General features: G+C 39.7%; 1 protein-coding gene and 1 pseudogene across 2 annotated transcripts in view; both read right to left on the bottom strand.

Moving 5' to 3' along the window:
* CMC1 (C-X9-C motif containing 1) overlaps positions 1–16,588 on the bottom strand; it is an 86,757-nt gene extending 70,169 nt beyond the window's left edge. For both annotated transcript variants that reach the window (XR_004383087.1, XM_032861013.1), the window contains exon 1: positions 16,391–16,588. Coding sequence is in view for 1 of the 2 variants with exons in the window: in XM_032861013.1 (XP_032716904.1) it covers positions 16,391–16,409 (19 nt within the window). In the remaining variant the exon portion in view is untranslated. The remainder of the gene's footprint in view (positions 1–16,390) is intronic.
* LOC116869837 lies at positions 13,657–13,757 on the bottom strand (annotated as a pseudogene).
* Positions 16,589–18,085: the final 1,497 nt, after the last annotated feature.

Below are 18,085 nucleotides of genomic sequence, written 5' to 3'. Positions count from 1 at the left end.
CAAAGAGGAAGGATAGAGAGATGGAGAAGCAGACTCCTCACTGAGCAGGGAGCCCAATGAGGGACTTGATCCCAGGACTCTGGGATCATGACCTGAGCTGAAAGCAGACGTGTAACCAATTGAGCCACTGAGGCACCCAATAAAAGCATTTTCAACAAAGGGTGGTAGACCTGGATAAAAATGGAGGTAGGGGGGGAAATCAGCCTAAACCTTCTGATCTACTTCACAGTACCCACAAAAACTAATTTGCCAGATTATAAACCTAAATATGAAAACTAAAACTATTAAACCAAACAAAACTTCAATTCCTCAGAGTAGAAAAAGATTTTTTTAAGAAGACACAAAGACACTAAACAGAAGAGAAAAAGATAAATTTAATTTCAAATATAAAACCTGTTCATCGAAAAACACCATGAAGAAAATTAAACGGCAAGCCAAGAGAAAGCGTTCACAGTAGATAGACAGATACAGACACAGATAAATACAGAAATAGGAACAGATCTATATCTATGTATGTAGATACATAGACTTATTTGACAAAGGATTTGAATGTAGCTATTTCTGTATGGAAATATTTCTGTATGGAAAAAACTCCTATGGATCAATAACAAAAATACAAACAACCAAATAAAAAAACCAATAAAAAAGGGACAAAAGGGGTGAATGGATTCCTCAAAAATATAGACAAATTGTAAATATGTAAATAAACAGGTGTTCCAAATCATCAGTCATTAAGAAAATGCAAATGAACCCCATTATACCATTACACACCCACAAGAATGACTAAAATTAAAAATACTAACACCAAATGTCAGAACGTGGAGCAACTGGAACTTTCATATATTGCTGGTAAGAGTGTGAAGAGATAAACTTCTTTGGAAAACTAATTGTTAAGTTATAGTTAAATATACACCCAACCTACTTTTCACTCCTAGGTATTCATTCACCTATCGTCAATAACACATTTCCAGAAAATGACTTGTACAAGTCTGTTTATGGAAGCATTCACACTAGCCAAAAATTGGAAACAACCTAAATGCCCAGCTGAATACTACTCAGCAATACAGTAACTGCTGATACACTCAATATGGGTGGAGCTTAAAAACTGTTGAGAACAGGAAGCCAGGTCCAAGAGTAAATACTACATGATTCAACATAAAAAATTGTGGTGATAAAGAATAGAACACTGGTTATCTATGGGAGTTGAGGAGGATACTCTCTGGAAGAGGTCTTGATTCGGTCAGTTGTAGACACGTATCACAACTTACAACCTATAGATTTCACTGCATATTTTACCTCAATTTATATTAGCTTTAAAACAGGATAAATAACTGCACTCATAGTGGGTGATTTTAACATGTAACTTTTAAATAATTAAGTAGATAAAAAGTTCTGTAATTTTCTCTTTAAAGATATTATTCATCTTTTACTAGATTTATTTCTACTAGTAAGGGTTAAGTAACATGTAATTATTTATTGCTAGTTTCACTTAAATTTTTTATTGTCCTTATTTAGCCAACACAATCTTACTTCTCATTAGTTCTAGTAAATTGGCCATAGTCTTCTAATTTCTATGTGGACAATCACAGGGACAGCTCTGCTCTTTCTTCTTAAATGCTTACTGGCTAGGTCCTTTAGAAAAATGGTAAGTATAAACTAACAGCACCTCGGTCTTGGATGCTCAAATTCCATTTAGAATTTTTATAGTGATCTCTCTGTTGAGACTGGCCTATGATTTTCCTCTGAGTTGCTTTGGTGTAACAGTTACATTATTTAAATGATAAACTATGGACCTAACTTTCCCCTTGTATTCTCTGAACACTCTGTATAAAATAAAGATTAACAGTTCCTTTAAAGTTTGGTAGAAACTACCTGTGACTATCAGTTTTAGGAATCAACTTGGCTAGGCTATCCTCTCCAATTATTTAAACAAACACTAATCCGGTTTTGCTGGGAAGGTACTTGGCAGATGTGATTAAAGTCTATAATCAGTTGACTTTAAGTAAACTAGATTTTCCTAGCTAACCTGGGTGGGTCTCAAAAGCCTAAAGAACAGCGTTGGTGGTATAGTGGGGAGCATAGCTGCCTTCAAAAGCCTGAAGAACAGAACTAAGATTTTCCTAAAGAATGCTTTCTGCAAACTGTGGCTTCAGCTCAGAACCAAGGGTTCTAATGCTGATAGCCATCCTTCCCCATAGCTTGGCCGGCCCTACATTTCAGACTTGCCCAACTAGCTACCACAGTCAAATGACTGATGGTCTCTGCTGGAATTCTTGACCGGTACACCAGCTGTTAGGGCCTAGGTCTTGCAGTCTGTGTGTGAGACAGACACAGAGTTTTACCTACCAATTCTGTTTTCTAAGGGCTTTTTATTTTTTAGTCAGTTACAGTTTTAGCAAATTTGTATTTCACAAGGAAACTATCCATTTCGTCAAATTTTCCAAATAATGATATGAAGATATTCACATGATTTTTTTTCCTCTTTAGCACACCTATAGTTGTATCCCAATTTTCACTGCCTATGCCAGGGTTCAACAAACTATTTCTAGTTAAGGACCAGACTTGTGAATACAGTTTTGTAGGCTACAAACTATCTCTGTCATGTATATGCTTTTTTAAACCACCCTTTGAAAATGTAACTAACCATCCATAGCTTACAGACCTTACTAAATTTTGCCTGGACCCTGGTTTACTGAAACCTGGCCTAAACTATTTATTTATGCCCATCTTTCTCCTTAGTTTTGCCAGAGCTGCTGTCAGATGGGAAAAAGGACAGTGAGCTTATAGAAGGCACTGGAAATATGGATGGAGAAAAAAAGGCAGCTTCGAGGGAGGCCCTACAGAATCACAGGGCCTGCAGGGACTAAGGAAAAGAGGATTCAAAGAAGGCTGCCAGTTTTTCTGGCTCCCAGGGAAATGCTGTGACCACATGAGAAACACCAGGTGGGAGAGGACTTCAGCTGTGGACATGGTGAATTTCCGGTGCCGGTGAGACTTCCTGTGGAGTGAAAGCTGATGTGTACTTGAAGGGAAATAATGAAACAGGAGACTATCTCCACATACTTCTTTCCTCCTGGTCTGCAGCACACACTTTAGGAGGCATCAGTTATTAACATGATAATTAATGAGGAGTAGAGGAAACACTGTAATACACTGACCTAGTTTATAAAATCAATTTCAAAATGTTACCTCTTCCTTTCACTTATATAATTTTAAACTATACAACTTCTTAATATTGTGTCCTGATGAGTATCTTTTGTTCTAGAAACTTTGCAGTGGTCTCAGATAACAAAAGCACTAATTTTTTAAATCAGTTTCTTAAATGGGCAGAGTTGTGTAATATTAAGCTATTTTTCCTTAAGAAATTATAACAGAAATTTACCTATTTATGAATTCTAGGTTATAATTCCTATTTAAACATATGTTTGAAATGGCTTGCAAAAATTCCTTCTGAACAGTCTTCTAAAACCTCCTACGGCAAAACAAACAAAAACAATTACAGAATCACATGAATATTTAGATTTTCCAAATTCTTGGTGTTAAATCAGAAATAAAAATATATAAATAAATTCTGCTAAAGATGCTCTCATTTGATAGCTTATCAACCACTGAATATTAATTACAATTTTTATACATATTACAAAGCTATCTTCAGCAATTATAAAATTATCCTTTTTATTCATAAAATTCAGAATGATTCTCTCGACGTCAATGTGATGCATATATGTTATACATTTGTATAAGAACCTGCAAAAAAAAAAAAAATCAAATTTTGAGAGTTTGCTACTATATAGTCATATGAATTTATACTGAGATAAAGAATCAGGATAACACCACCGAAGAAAATTTCCAAAGCTCTAACTTCTCAACATTCTATCATCACCTGAAAGTCAATTTTCACCTTTTTCACTGGCTGAATTTGTTAGCTCAGATTTTGCTTGGGGGCTCACAAATTCTTGCAGTATGGCGGGAGTAGATTAGATTGTAAGTCTACTGACAACAGCAGTTGCTATGAATCCACAAAGATAACAGTGAAGCAAATCAGAGTATTACAGAATCTTTCATTGGAAATAAGTGACATTGGAAGGGCAAGGTATGCCTTTACAATAGTGAGAATGTTCTAATTTAACGAATTTGATTCTTGTTTAGAAAATGCCACTTTTTTTTTTTTTTTTTTTAACTTCCTGGTTAAATTTATTCACTCCTGAAGACATTTCCATGCTACTTTTACTCTGGAAGAAAAACAAGAAAAATGCTTGCAGTAAGTTTGCAACGGTATCCTCATTAGCCACAGTTTCTATCTTTAGGTCTCTCTACCAGCTACCAAGAGCCTAGAAATGAAGGGCTCCAAGCAGATGGTATCAGGAAAAACATAGAAAGACCAGTATTCTCAATTGCTACATTTCCAATAAGTGCTTCACACCAGGAAGCTAGGCAGCTTCCAGTTTTCAACAGCACAAAAATAGGGATGATCTTGATCAGATTCTCGGGTTCTGCCAGCTTGCTCGTACTTTCTTGCTATAATAATAAGAGGAAGGGGTGGGTGGGTGATAGAGATACTTAAGCTGGGGAAATTAAGACAGTGAAGATCAGTGCTCCTTTCACATTCGTTCCTTCAGGCCCTACTTGAACGAACAAAACCAGAAAAGAAAATCAGTAGTAGGAGATATTCTCCCCCCTCCACCCCCAAATTCCAGCCTGCCTCTGGCTATAAGGCCTTCAAGATGAGGCAATGAACGACCACAGTCTGTAACAGCCCACCCAGGTGAAGGTACTGATTCCGTTTTGCGGATAGAGAAGTGGAGACCCACAGGGTTAAATAAATCAAGTCTCTGCTAAAGCAGCAAAGCCAAGATCATGTAACCCAGGTCTCGAATATTCTTCCATGACACACCACACACACACACACAGGTGGTGGCCTCTTTAAAGAGATTTCAGCAAATAAGGTTATATAAGCTTCGGAAGTTATGCAAAGTGTGAAATAACCCTCAGATAGTCAAGATTGTTTCAGAAGCATCAGAAGCACAGGCAAAATTTAAAAAAAAACAAAAACAAAAAAAAAACCTCACTCTTCAGATTTTTTTCTTTATCAGAGCGTTAAATGAATTCTGATTCTCTGATTTCTAGCATGTTGAAAATTTATTTAAAAGAAAAGAAAAAAAAAAAACCTACCACAAGCCATTTGTCAGTTGGCTGAAAAAATATCTTCAAAGTAAACATCACATATTAGGTCAACTGGTAATAACCTAATTTTTTATAAGCTCAAACTTCAAAAAAGATAGGGAAAGCAAGTCAGTGAGGTAGATGCGCCTACTTCTGCTTAGCTTCTGGGTCAGATACCCTATAGCTCACAACAGTAGTCTTCATATGAACTATTTTGTCCTATCAGCTTTCATTGTTAATAACCACCCAGTTCACAGTAGATGTGCCCATTTCCCAAAAGCACCTATTTCTTGGACCTCAGATTCTGTAGATTGCGAGGTGTGAAAACTTCCTCTTCCACCCACATTACTTTAACCAAGATGAGGCCAAAAAGGGACAACAAATCTAAAGGTATACCAAAGCAGGAAATTAACTTATACAAGACGACATGCCAATTTTAGAAATGTGCTGCAATCTCCATCGTGGCCATAATTTCTTAAATGAAAAAGTTTCACATTTACTTTACTTGGTAAAACTTTGAGACTATCTTTTCCTACAAGCAAAATTTCCCATTGATACATAAGAGAAAATCAGCAGTGTTATGAGAGACATAAACAGGTATTTGAGAAAGAAATAAGGGACAGTATGCCTATGCCTTCTCAGCAATACACACCTGATTTTTCTCTGATGGTACATCTGGAACATGGTAGACTATATTCAAATCTATGAATGTTCCTCAGTGCCTTTGGCCACTCTATTCCACCAGTTCTCCTTCATCTTACAATATTTCATAACATTTCTTCAGAAAACATGTGCCACTTTGTAATGGAGTGGGGGGAATTATTTTTACACTTGAGAGGTTATTCACTTATTTCAAAGAATCAAACTTTGCTCACACCACTCATGGCTTTCTTGGCATGGCCTTCAGAGTCCATGTGTGTTAACACGAAAACCAGTTCCATTATACAACTTTTCTTGGGGAGGAGCATTTCCATTTCCCAGGATGATCACCTACCACCTTCACCAGACTGCCCCTAGCTAACGTTGGCTGAAATTCAAGTTCACTTCCTATACAAGAAACTTGCCAAAAATGAGGATATTGAGATGAATGGACTATACAGGCTGAAGGCAAATCCTAAAGGAGTCTCAAAAATATTCTGAAAAAACGTAATACTAGGAAAAGCATAAACAATTCCAAGATCTGCTCCTAGTCCTTCTGCAGCAACCCCACGAGGTTCTACCTTTAAAGATGCTGCTGATTATGCCATGTTCTCAGTGATTATTTCCAGCTCCAAAATTTACTCTGCCCACATTTTCAAGTGTCTGTTGGCAATTTCCAAGTCCCACCGGCATCATGATTTCAACAACTTAAATCTGCATTCTGCATCCTGGTGGTTATGTTATACTCCTTACCTTAAAAAAAAAAAAAAAAAAAAAAGAAAGAAAGAAAAGAAAAAAGAAAAAAAAATCAGCTTACATTTATAAGGTACACAGAAGAAGCACAATAAATATTTAAAGGAAGGAAGGAAGGAAGTGGTAGAAGGAATTGTTTTACAAACATCACACACAAGGTATTACAAAGTAGCAGGAGCTCAGAAAACCCAAAGCAATCTTGCAACATTACCCAGCAAGTAACTGTAGAGTCAAACTCCAGCTCAATCTTCTGTCCTTATCTTCCATTTTCTACCTCTTATTTTCTTAACAAAGTCTACCACCTTAAAATCAAACACTTGTTCCATCCCAAAGTTCTCTCTGACCTCAGCACCTGAAAGTGCCTTCTCCTCCTTTAAGCCCAGGATTTGGGGCACAACAACTCCATGGCTCTAACTGCATCTGGATTCATACATCACATCACACCACCTGTGCAATCTTCTTTTCCTGACAGAGCAGTGGTTGCCATGGACTGAATCTTTGTCCCCCTCCCCCACTCCACTTCATCCTGAAGCTCTAAACCTTAATATGACTTTTATCTGGAGAGGCAATTAAGTGTTAAAGGAGATCATATGGGTAGGGCCCTAATCTGACAGGTGGTCTTATAAAAAGATTCTAGCAACCAAATTGGCCAGCACCTTGAGCTTGGACTCTCCAGCCTCCAGAACTGTGGGAAAATAAGTATCTGTTGTTTAAGCCACTCAGTCTATGGTACGCTGTTATGGCAGGCCAAAGACACTAAGACAGATTTTGGTACCAGAAGTTCTCAATTCTGGCTGCATCTTCTAATAAGCACTTGAGAAGGCTTTGTAAAATTCTGATGCCTGGGCACCACCCAAACCAGTTACATCAGAAATGCTGGGATAAACCCAAGCATTTGTATTTTTATTTTATTTTATTTAAAGATTTATTTATTTGACAGAGAGAAAGATCACAAGTAGGCCGAGAGGCAGGCAAAGAGAGCGGGGGGAAGCAGGCTCCCTGCTGGGCAGACAGCCTGATTCGGGGCTCGATCCCAGGACCCTGAGATCATGACCTGAGCCGAAGGCAGAGGCTTAACTCACTGAGCCACCCAGGTGCCCCAAGCATTTGTATTTTTAAAAGCTCCTCAAATAATTCTAATATGTGGCTAAATCAAGAAACACAGCATGAAATATAAGTTTAATGAGGTCCAAGACCAAGTCTCAGTCATCTCCTAATTCCCTTTAACTGTTGGCACATGGCAAATATACATTCAAACTGTTTATTAAGTGACCCATGACTAAGAGTGTTTCAACATGTGATAATTATGGACATTCATTCTATTAACAAATATTAGGCACCTACTATGCATCAGTCACCATGCTAGGGTGTCTACACAATAAGAATAGGAGGCTAGTTCCTTATTCCACCACAAAAACATTTGAAACTCAGTATTTTAATTCATTATACTTAACACTCCTTTGATCTGTAAAAAATAAAACAAAAACAAGGAACAAAAAACTCCCAGTAACAGTTCCTCGGCAAACACAATGAAGGATATTAAATACCATGTTTTTAAAAAAATTTTCCCCTCAATCTCTTAACTCAAAAATGTTACAATATAATCAGGGCTGGTGGGGGAGAAAGCGAATTTGGGCATCGGTGTTCTTATTTGGGCAGTTTTGTTTGATCCACTTACATCAAGTAAAAGGTGGTATTTTTTGACATCTTTATAAACTTAGGGACTTCTACACGTATGCTATTAACACCCTTATACAAAAATGAGAGTCCTCTAGTCAATGGAACATAAACGACGTTTCTTTTCTATGGTGAACCATCTGTGCTGAGTCAAGAATCTTTTGAGACCAACTGCAAGTATTTAAAAATCATAGATGTTTAAGGCTTAAAGCAGCTTTCAGGGGCACCTGTTGAGTGACTGCCTTTACCTCAGTTCAAGATCCCAGGCTCCTGGGACTGGGCCCCAAGTTGGGCTTCCTGCTCCGCAGGGGGCCTGCTTCTCCCTGCTGCTCTATGGGCTTGTGCTCTCTGTCAAATAAGTAAGTAAAATCTTAAATTAAAAAAAAAAAAAAAAAAGCAGCATTCACAGTTATCTGATAAACCTTACTCTCCCTGCTCCTCATCCTCAAACCTGAGATTATGCCATTTAGAATTGGGCCTAAGATTAATGGCAAAGTCTAAAACAAGAAGATATCATTACAAATTTCCCAATTCAACTGGGTGCTATTTCCATAAAACGACAGTGCTCCCCCCGACCCCTGGTGGGCAATCTCTTACTGTCTAGATGTAATGAACTGGTTTATCTTCTCTAATCATTCTAGTCTCTGATAAACTTAAAGAGGAGAAATCATATAAAAAACATTTACTGTTTACTACACAGTTACATATTCTCATTCTCCACATGATGCTTTTCTTCATCTTTCAAATCATTGGACACAGACATTCACATCTATAAGTTCCACTTTATTTCTCAAGGAAAAAACTCTAGGTCTAGAATGAAAAACTCTATACCCAAGTTATTTGACATTTTGGTAGTTTTTAAAAATCTCAAGTAATTTTAAAATTGTTTTTTGAAAGATTGTGGGGTGGTAACAATCAGGGAAAGCTTCCTATGCAAAGAATTCTAAAGTGAAGTGTGAAAAATGAACAAGAATTAGACAGACTTGGGGATGGGGAAGAGAGGGAAAATTCTAAAAAGAAAGAACAGTATGTCAAATGGCCTAGAGGGAAAAAAACAAAGCACAGTTTGGCAGATGTTATGTCTATCTGAAGCCAATGTCATTACCACAACCCCATGATATCCACACCTGGAGCCAGTACAGACACCTGTGTGTATTTATGTTTGTGTACCTAGCCCTTCCTACCTGACCTACCACTCTCCCAACTTTCACTAACTGAACAAAGGTTCCTAAGAGCTTCAGATACAAGATTTTTAGGAGAAAGCTAATGCAGGAGCACTCACACCTGTAACCTTTTCAGGACTGCCCGGGGCATGGCAGCATATTCCAGCTCTCCTGCCTGCTGCCCCCCTCCCATCTCCTGCAGTGGGCAAGGACTGACAGAGGTCACAAAAGCCCAGAGCCCTTGCCTCCAAAGTGGGACAAGCCCTGCATGCTGCGGTGCACCAGAGCTCATCAGGTAGAAAGAGGCCTTCCCTGAAACCACATCCTTGCTCAGCTTCTTCCCCTTCCCTTTCCTGTTCCCCTCAGTCCCTCACAGGTTTTTTCCTAAGAGCATACCATTCATCAATTACTTGCATGTAAAACATCCAATGGTCCCCAGACCTTGGTCTCTAAGGTCATGCCCAAAGAAAGGAACCAGGGTTTGTAAGAGATAGGACTAAATCTATGGATGGGCCAGAAATACCTTGTGAGAAAAAAAAAGGAAATGCTCCAAAAAAGGATGGGAGCATATCACAAGGACCCGGAAGCTAGTTTGAAGGAATGCTCTCACTGGCAAAATCTGGGAAAATGTGAGCACCAAAATAATTACATACGGCAACAAGTTATAACTGGAAAAAAAGGAATCATGAGTGTGTATTTATAATAAATCTATAAATAAACAAGAAACAAAATGACCCCTGGCTTGTATCAAAACGCCAACAACCATCCAATAAATGTGGAGAGAATGCTGGAGATAGAAAATCGTCACTCTGCAACCATTGTAGGGAAGACTTAATCAGGCAAAAATCATCAATGGATACCACATCAAAGGGAATTTTTTGATGAGGAATCGGTATTTGCCTAGTCTTAAATGGTCTCCCCACAGATTACTGATAAATGGTGAGAGGAAAAAACAAATGGGACAAAGCCCTTGACTGGGTGATTAAAATTACTATCACCTATGAGAGACAGACATCAATGTGCTTCCAAATATGATACCATGAGAAAGACAACACCACTGAGGCAGTATTTTGCTGGGAACAAATAACCTGGATCTGATGAAAAGCCAGATAAACAGAAAATGAAGGAAAGTTCTATTTGCCTAAAAATCTGCAGCATCTTCCCATCATTCTCAGGATAAAATTCAAATTCCCTAAGCTGGTTGACAAAACATTTCAGGATTTGTGATTCACAACTCCTATAACCAATATACTTACTTCGAGTTTAGAAATATATAAAAATTACAAGCTCAACAGATTTTTAAGCCTGAACTACCAATGTAATCTATGTCTAAGAGAACACTACAGAGCTACTGAAGCAATAATAAAATCAAAATTTTTCTGATCAGCTACATAACCTTTTATATATTAGTCACACAGTGCTCTGAAAAGATTCTTCTAATCTGTTTAGATGTCTAACTTAATTTCCAGTGAATTTGATAAGTGCTGGTACCCTAAAGCTAATCTACCTATATACCCACAAGAACCACTAACAGAACCCCTATAATTCAAATATTCCAAGAACTGCCATGACACACCCCCCCCCCCAAGATACATCTTCAACATCTATGCATGGGATGTCATGAAATTCCTGACTCCACTTTCCATCCTCTGAGCTCTCGCTATCCCATATTCCTCCCCTAATTAGATTTCTGGAAAACACCGTAACAGCGACACACACACCTGGTTAAGAACACTTCTCTCTGCTGCTGTTGCCCCACTATGCAAAAGTAGAGAACAAATCCACCCTAATGGATGAGGGAATGGATGAGGAACCCTGCTAAAAGAGGAAATGATACAAGAGGGTGAGGAGGAGAAAGGAATCTCTTCTGGTTATTAGATAAAGTAATCAAAATTATCAGGCCCAGGTTTTTGTAGGTTGTCATCTGGGAATATAATGTTGGAAAATTCTCTGGAATCTGGAAATAGCAAAGGAATAACTAAGTGTTCTTTCAGTATAGTCCTGGGCTTGACTTTCCATTACCAGGCCCTTTTACAACTTGGTACAGGAGGAGGTTAATGTCTAGAACTTTGTAGAATAAAGACAGAAATAATTTCTGACCAGTGGAAAAGATAACCCCAAAGATTACAGTGTATGGTCCTGTTGTAAACTAACCATTTTTCTTTTATCTAAGCAAGCAATCTATGAAATGGTCTATGCATCTAGCTTGTCAAATGCTTTTTGGACTGTTTTACTAGTTCCTACACTAATGAATTGAAGAAAATCTTCAACACACATTCATTTTGTATTTGCATGAGTAGTAATTTTACCTTTTTGAAAATTCTATTTTAACAAGCACCACTTTTAAAATTGTTCCTATAGGGGATCATGTGTTATTCATTCAAAATATATAATCATTTAAATTTTCAATCACTTAAGTCTGACTAGATTTTCAAAATATACTTGTAGAAGGGATACTAAACTGGCAAATATGGAATAGACTATGCTTAAGTCTATTATGCAAGAATGAGCTATACTGTATATTTCTGAACCATTACTATGCCATCAAAGGTCCCATTCATGGCTAAAAATGTAGGGATAATTTTCTCTGGAAATAGGGGGATTAGACTGTTAAGAAAACAAAGCTAAAGAATAAGTCAATAAAAGTGGAAGAGGTCGGAACAGTGGTTCCTTTTCTACTGTTTGCATATTAGAACTGTCTGGACTATTTTAAAATGTCAGAGGCTTAGTAAATTAAATCTGAATATCCCAGAGCAAACCACATACGAGTATTTTTTTACAAATATTAATCTCTTTCTGCAGCCACTTTTCTTGGGTGTTGTGAACACCCTCCAGCTTTTTCTCTCTGCATTCAAATAGTAATAGAAAATAATGAACATAATTACAGCTGATAAATGTACAAAGAGTGCCCTTATTACCCCTACATTAATGAAAAGGAGAATAGTGTCAATAAAACTACATAGAAGACTAAGTATGTAATCTGCATTTCAATGCTGGGTTCAGAGCTGCTTGAGAAAAAATGGAGCCTACAAAGTTAGTTAAAAGCTGTGCCAAATGAAGATCAAACTTGTATAAAGATCTTTAAAAATCTAACATAAACCAATGAAGGTAACCTACTGAATGGGAGAAGAAATTTGCAAATAATAGATCTGATAAAGGGTTAGTATCCAAAGTATATAATGAACTCATACAATTCAACACCAAAAAACCAAATAATCCAATTAAAAAATGGGCAGAAGACACGAACAGACATTTTTTCAAAGAAGACATCCAGATGGCCAACAGACATGTGAAAAGATGCTCAACATCACTGATCAGAGAAATGCAAATCAAAACTACAATGAGACATCACCTCATACCTGTCAAAATGGCTACCATCAAAAACACATGAAACAAGTGTTGGAGAGGATGTGGAGAAAAAGGAACCCTCCTACACTGTTGGTGGGAATGCAAACTGGCACAGCCCCTGTGGAAAACAGTACAGAGATTCCTCCAAAACCTAAAAATTAGAACTACCCTCGAATCCACCAATCATGCTACTAGGTATTTACCCCCAAAATTCAAAAACGCTAATTCAAAGGGATACATGTGCCCCTATATTTATAGCAGCATTATTTACAATAGCCAAATTATGGAAGCAACCCAAGTGTCCATCAATAGATGAATGGATAAAGCGGTGATATATACATAAACAATGGAATATTATTCAACCATAAAAAAGAATGAAATCTTGCTTTTTAGGATGACATGGATGGAGCTAGAGAGTGTAATGGTAAGCAAAATAAGTCAGAGAAAGCCAAATACCGTATGATTTCACTCATATGTAATTTAAGAAAAACAAACACCAAAAAAAAAGAAAGAAAGAAAGAAACAGACACATGAAGAAACAGACTTAACTATAGAGAACAGATTGTTTCCACAGGGGAGGTAGGTGGAGGAATGGATGAAATAGGTGATAGGGATTAAAGAGTACATTTACCCTGATGAGCACTGAGTAACGCACAGAACTGTGGAATCACTATAGTGTACACCGGGAACTAATAACACTGTCAACAATAGTGGAATTAAAATTAAAAACTTAATAAAAAATATTTTTAAAAATCTAACATAAACCAATGGGAAAACAGACTTTGCTATGTAAACCTCATCTGATACAACTACCAGCATGGGCACAAGCCACTGTATAAAAAGCAAGAGAAATATCAAAATGTGAACCTATGCTTCAACTCAAGAACCAAACAAAAATGAAGTTAAAAAACTCAAAACTGGCTTTAATATATTTTTGGGTGTCATCCTTGCACAGGGGCCACGCTAATCTTCTCTGTAGCATTCCAATTTTAGTATATGTCCGCCAAAGCGAGCACAGCTTTATTATATTTTTATTCTGGAATTTAAACAGAGAAGAAAAATTTAAAACTTCCAACTTGCTGACTCCACTTTCTTTCTTCCCATTCAATCCTGCTTCCATCCCTGCTTTTAATCAAGTTTCCAAAGATCATACTGTTAGATTTGGCCATTACTAGCCACCCAGTCAGTTAAAAACCCATTAATTAATCCTTAATGCCTCCCTTTACCTCACCATCTTTATTCAATGCAACAGCAGGTCTTCTCAATTGTTCCTCCAAAACATCAACCTAATAAGCTTTATATTCTTTTCCAGCTTTTCTAATACCATTCCAGTCTAAGATACTAACATATCTGGTCTGGACTACTGCCACCACCTCTTAACCTATTTCCCTGCTTGCATTCAGGACCCCTCCATAGTGCATGATACCACTACAGTCAGGGTAGTAAAGACATTATAATATGCCACTGCCCTCTTCAGAAGCCCCACCAGTGCTTTCCTATCAGAGCCTTCAAGGCCCTGCAGCATCTAGCTCCTGCCTACTTTCCCAACATCTTCCCTTATGGAGCTCCACCACTCTGGCCCTCATTCATGGCAAATATTTAAGCATTTGCTACTTCTGACTGCCTGGCATACTTTTTCCCTACCTCTTCACATAACTACTTCATCTTGTCCTTCAGATTCCAATTCAAATACTTCCTCATAGATCTGTTCACATACCACTCTGAGGTAGTCCACTCTTTACCACCTACCACATGACACTGCTTATTTTCTTCATAATATTTATCATAATCTGGCAGAATATATATGGGGGCATAGAGGTGGGTGGGTGGTCTTTCTTCTACCATTGTATGCCTGGGACATGTAACAGGCACGTATTTGTTTAATCAAGAAATACTCCAACAGAGGCATGGTCTGTAACCATGCAAGTATATTACAGAATTCTATTCCAGACTGGACTCTACCAGCAATTAGCTGCATAGCCTTGGGCATACCACAAGATTTGAGTGGGTTAAGAGTAACTGGACAGTAAAAAAGTGGATGGGGCGCCTGGGTGGCTGAGTTGGTTGAGCGGCTGCCTTTGGCTAGGGTCATGATCCCAGGGTCCTGGATGGAGCCCCACGTCTGGCTCCCAGAACCTGCCTCTCCCTCTCCCTCTGCTGCTCCCCCTGGCTTGTGCTGTCAAATAAATAAAATCTTAAAAAAAAAAAAAAAAAAAAAAAAGTGGAGATGGCGTGTAGGATTTCTTTTTCCTTAATTTCCAACTGGATCTAAATTCAAGAATATAGATGTTTGAAAACATTTGACCTCTCGGCCTCCGTTTCCTCATTTGTAGGAGACTGCTTTGAATACCACTTTCAGCTAAGAAATACTAGAACTAAGGCACACCTGTATGGCTCAGACGCTTGAGCTTCGGATTCTTAATCTCAGTTCAGGTATCAATCTCAGAGTTGTGAGTTCAAGCCTCACAATGGGTCCATGCTGAGGTTGCAGCTATTATAACAGGCCTTTATCTACTTTCTAACCTAATTTTCCTTAGGCACCCCTTATTTCCGCCCTGCAACCAAACATTACACTTTACGGCCTGTACATTTCCTCATCCTGCCACCTCTTCAACTCCAACCACTGGAAGTTTCCCTTTAAAGCCCAGATCAATTGCTAACTGCCTCATAAAGTCTAATTCAATCACCTGGCCCAGTACTGGTATGATCATTAGGTGTTCCAGAAATTCTTTTAGGCTTCATAGTAGTCCCTGATCCTGTTTCTTAATCCATAAAAGGGAGATAATACTATCTACCATACCGCACACTATTGTTGGACAACTGTGAATACTTAGCTTGATAATAAAGCGTTCAATAAGTAGTATTATTTGTTGGCTACACACACTTTCCGCTCTCCTTGAGTCACCAAAATGACTTCCATTTCCGAATCTCCAGAAGTTTGAAGCTATTCCTACTCCTTCCAATGCCTCAAGTTTTCATATTCATAAAATGAAAGGAGTTGATTAGACCAGTTACTATTCCCTTCAAAATGAAGTTCCCTATATTTACATGAATACCCTTTAAATATGCCTCAGGTGAGCTTCCCACAACAAATAGCTTAAAGCAAGGACACAGGCGCAGGTGAACTGCTTTAAGGACGGGAATGCGAGGAACCCGAAACCACTGCTGCAAATGGAAGTGGGGTGTTAACGCTGAAGTTAAAATAATGCTTATCAAAACCCTGAAGATCCTTTCTCAAGAAACTGAATCTTGCCACAATGATGGCTCTTTTGGATTTTCGCTTTTAGGTTGGATTACAGATTATTTGAAGGAATCAGTGCCCCAGAAGGGCGGAAAAGATGACGAAGAGACCAGTCGCGTTAAGGAGGAAATGTAAGCCACGAATGGACGCGAGTTTACACAGCAAACCCAACGCCTTTCACCTAACCCTAACCCCAAGAAGCGGGAAGAAGACCGAAGACTGCTGGGAAGAAATTGCGGCCGCCAGAAACCCTAAGGCGGCAGGCCGGCGGGGCGTGAAGCTGACGTCTGCGGAAGCGGTGCACCTCAGCGCTCGGCCCCTTTTCCAGGCCAGCCCCCAACCGCAGAGCCGCGGTTAGGGACCCCGTCTGTAACTCCTCAGCAACCCCCGCGTCCCGCCCCCGTACCTGCGGGGTCGAGCGCCATCTCGGCGGGCGGAGAGAAAGCAGCGCCTGGCCGCTCCCGGGCGGGGGCAGAGGAGGGGAGGAGCCTGGGCTGGGCGGCACGTGCGGCCGCCGGGAGCCTCCCGCGGGAGGAATAGGAGGAGGCTGTGGAGGAGGAGCGCCGTGCCCTCCACAGAACCCGGCAGGCCGCTTTCCTTCCTTCTTATTTCCCTAGTCACTACTTCCGCCGCCCATTGCGCCTGCGCCCTCCTGGCCCCGCCCCGAAGCCTGTAATTGATGTGGAACAAACAGACAGCTCCGAGGGAATGACCGGGAAGGGGGGCGTGGCTTCGCGTGCCTTGGAGGCGGGACTGCCTGGCTTGGGAGGGAGCGTGAGCACCCGGTTGAAGACTGGGGTAAGCAGAGACCAGAGCAGAAGCTGTGGGCCTTTGGGAGTGCGCCTCCCGTGGCGACTAGGTTCATCGCCAAGCACCTCCCTCCACGTCCGCCTTCGGAGAACGGAATGAATCATCCTGTTCCTTTTTTTTCTTCGTTAACGTTCATCCATTCATAAATGTCTATTTTATGCCTGTCGGGTTCCAGCCACGGGTTCGGAATACAAGGGACAGATAACTGAATAAAAATAAGGTTCCTATTCTCGAGGAGTATCGTGTTGGCAGGGGAGTCAGATACCAGCAACACGCTGTTAAATGGGATGAACTCCACACGTGCGGGATATAGACAGCTTGTTCTACTGTAGAAGTGGTATAGTTTGTGCAGTATCATTATTTGCCCCACGCATCAGTAGCCTGTGGTTCCCCTGGAGGGGAAATTTAAAAATGGGAGCTAGAAAATATCCTTAGGGCGTACAGCCTGATTTGGGTGATGTTAAAAATCCCGACTCTGTCAATTAAAGCTGTTTTTGAGAAAAATGAAGGAAAGCGATAGCTATGCTCCTGAAGAGCCCCAACTGCCCTCTTGTTAAAAACTTTCTGGCGGCAGTGGTGCTCATTTCCACTCACCAACCAGCCTTCAGAAATGCCTTCTTGTCATACCCACGTTTAGCTAGTTTGAGCCTCTGAAGAGTGAGGTGCAGCCGGGACAGATGGGACAGATGTTAGAAAAACAAGGAGCAGCTGCTTCTTCCCTGGGAGGGATTTAGAGCTTTTCAAAATGATCCCCTCCCCACCTACCTGCAGTCCCTCCTCCCCTGCTGCTGCTTCAGCCTGGTCAGTTGGCAGAAAAAGCAGCCGCAGTTGAGCAGGGCTGGGAAAGTGGGTCTCTGCTCAGCAGGTCTTCCGTTTAAGGGCCTATTTGGGCATAACGGCCCTTATTACAGCTGTAGGTTGAGATGCCAAGGTGAAGAATTAATGTTTCACTCAGCGAGGCAGGAAAGCAGGTCTGTTTTCTTGTGTGTTTTATACATGTGTTTTGAAACATACCAGATTCATTCTGGTGCCCCTTTTCTTTTTCTGGAGGTGGAGGATTTCGTTTAGAAAATAAATCTTTTTGAGGATATGAGGTGCAGTATAAAAACATAATCCAGGCCCTCAAACTGAGGTAATCAAACTAAATCTTCCTAGATGTAAAAGGCACCACAGAGCTTCAGTCAGCGACCTAAGTACCTCTACCTGAATCCTACATTACAACCTATTAGCATCACAAATTCTGACGTTTCTCTAGACTTTTGTTTCTAATTTGTAAAATCATTGTGAGGAG

The sequence above is a fragment of the Lontra canadensis genome, unplaced genomic scaffold, assembly GCF_010015895.1.
Source record: "Lontra canadensis isolate GAN:19392208 unplaced genomic scaffold, GSC_riverotter_1.0 scaffold20, whole genome shotgun sequence".
Lineage (NCBI taxonomy): Eukaryota > Metazoa > Chordata > Mammalia > Carnivora > Mustelidae > Lontra > Lontra canadensis.
The sequence above is the reverse complement of the archived record's forward strand: the minus strand, read 5'-3'. Positions and strand labels throughout refer to the sequence as shown.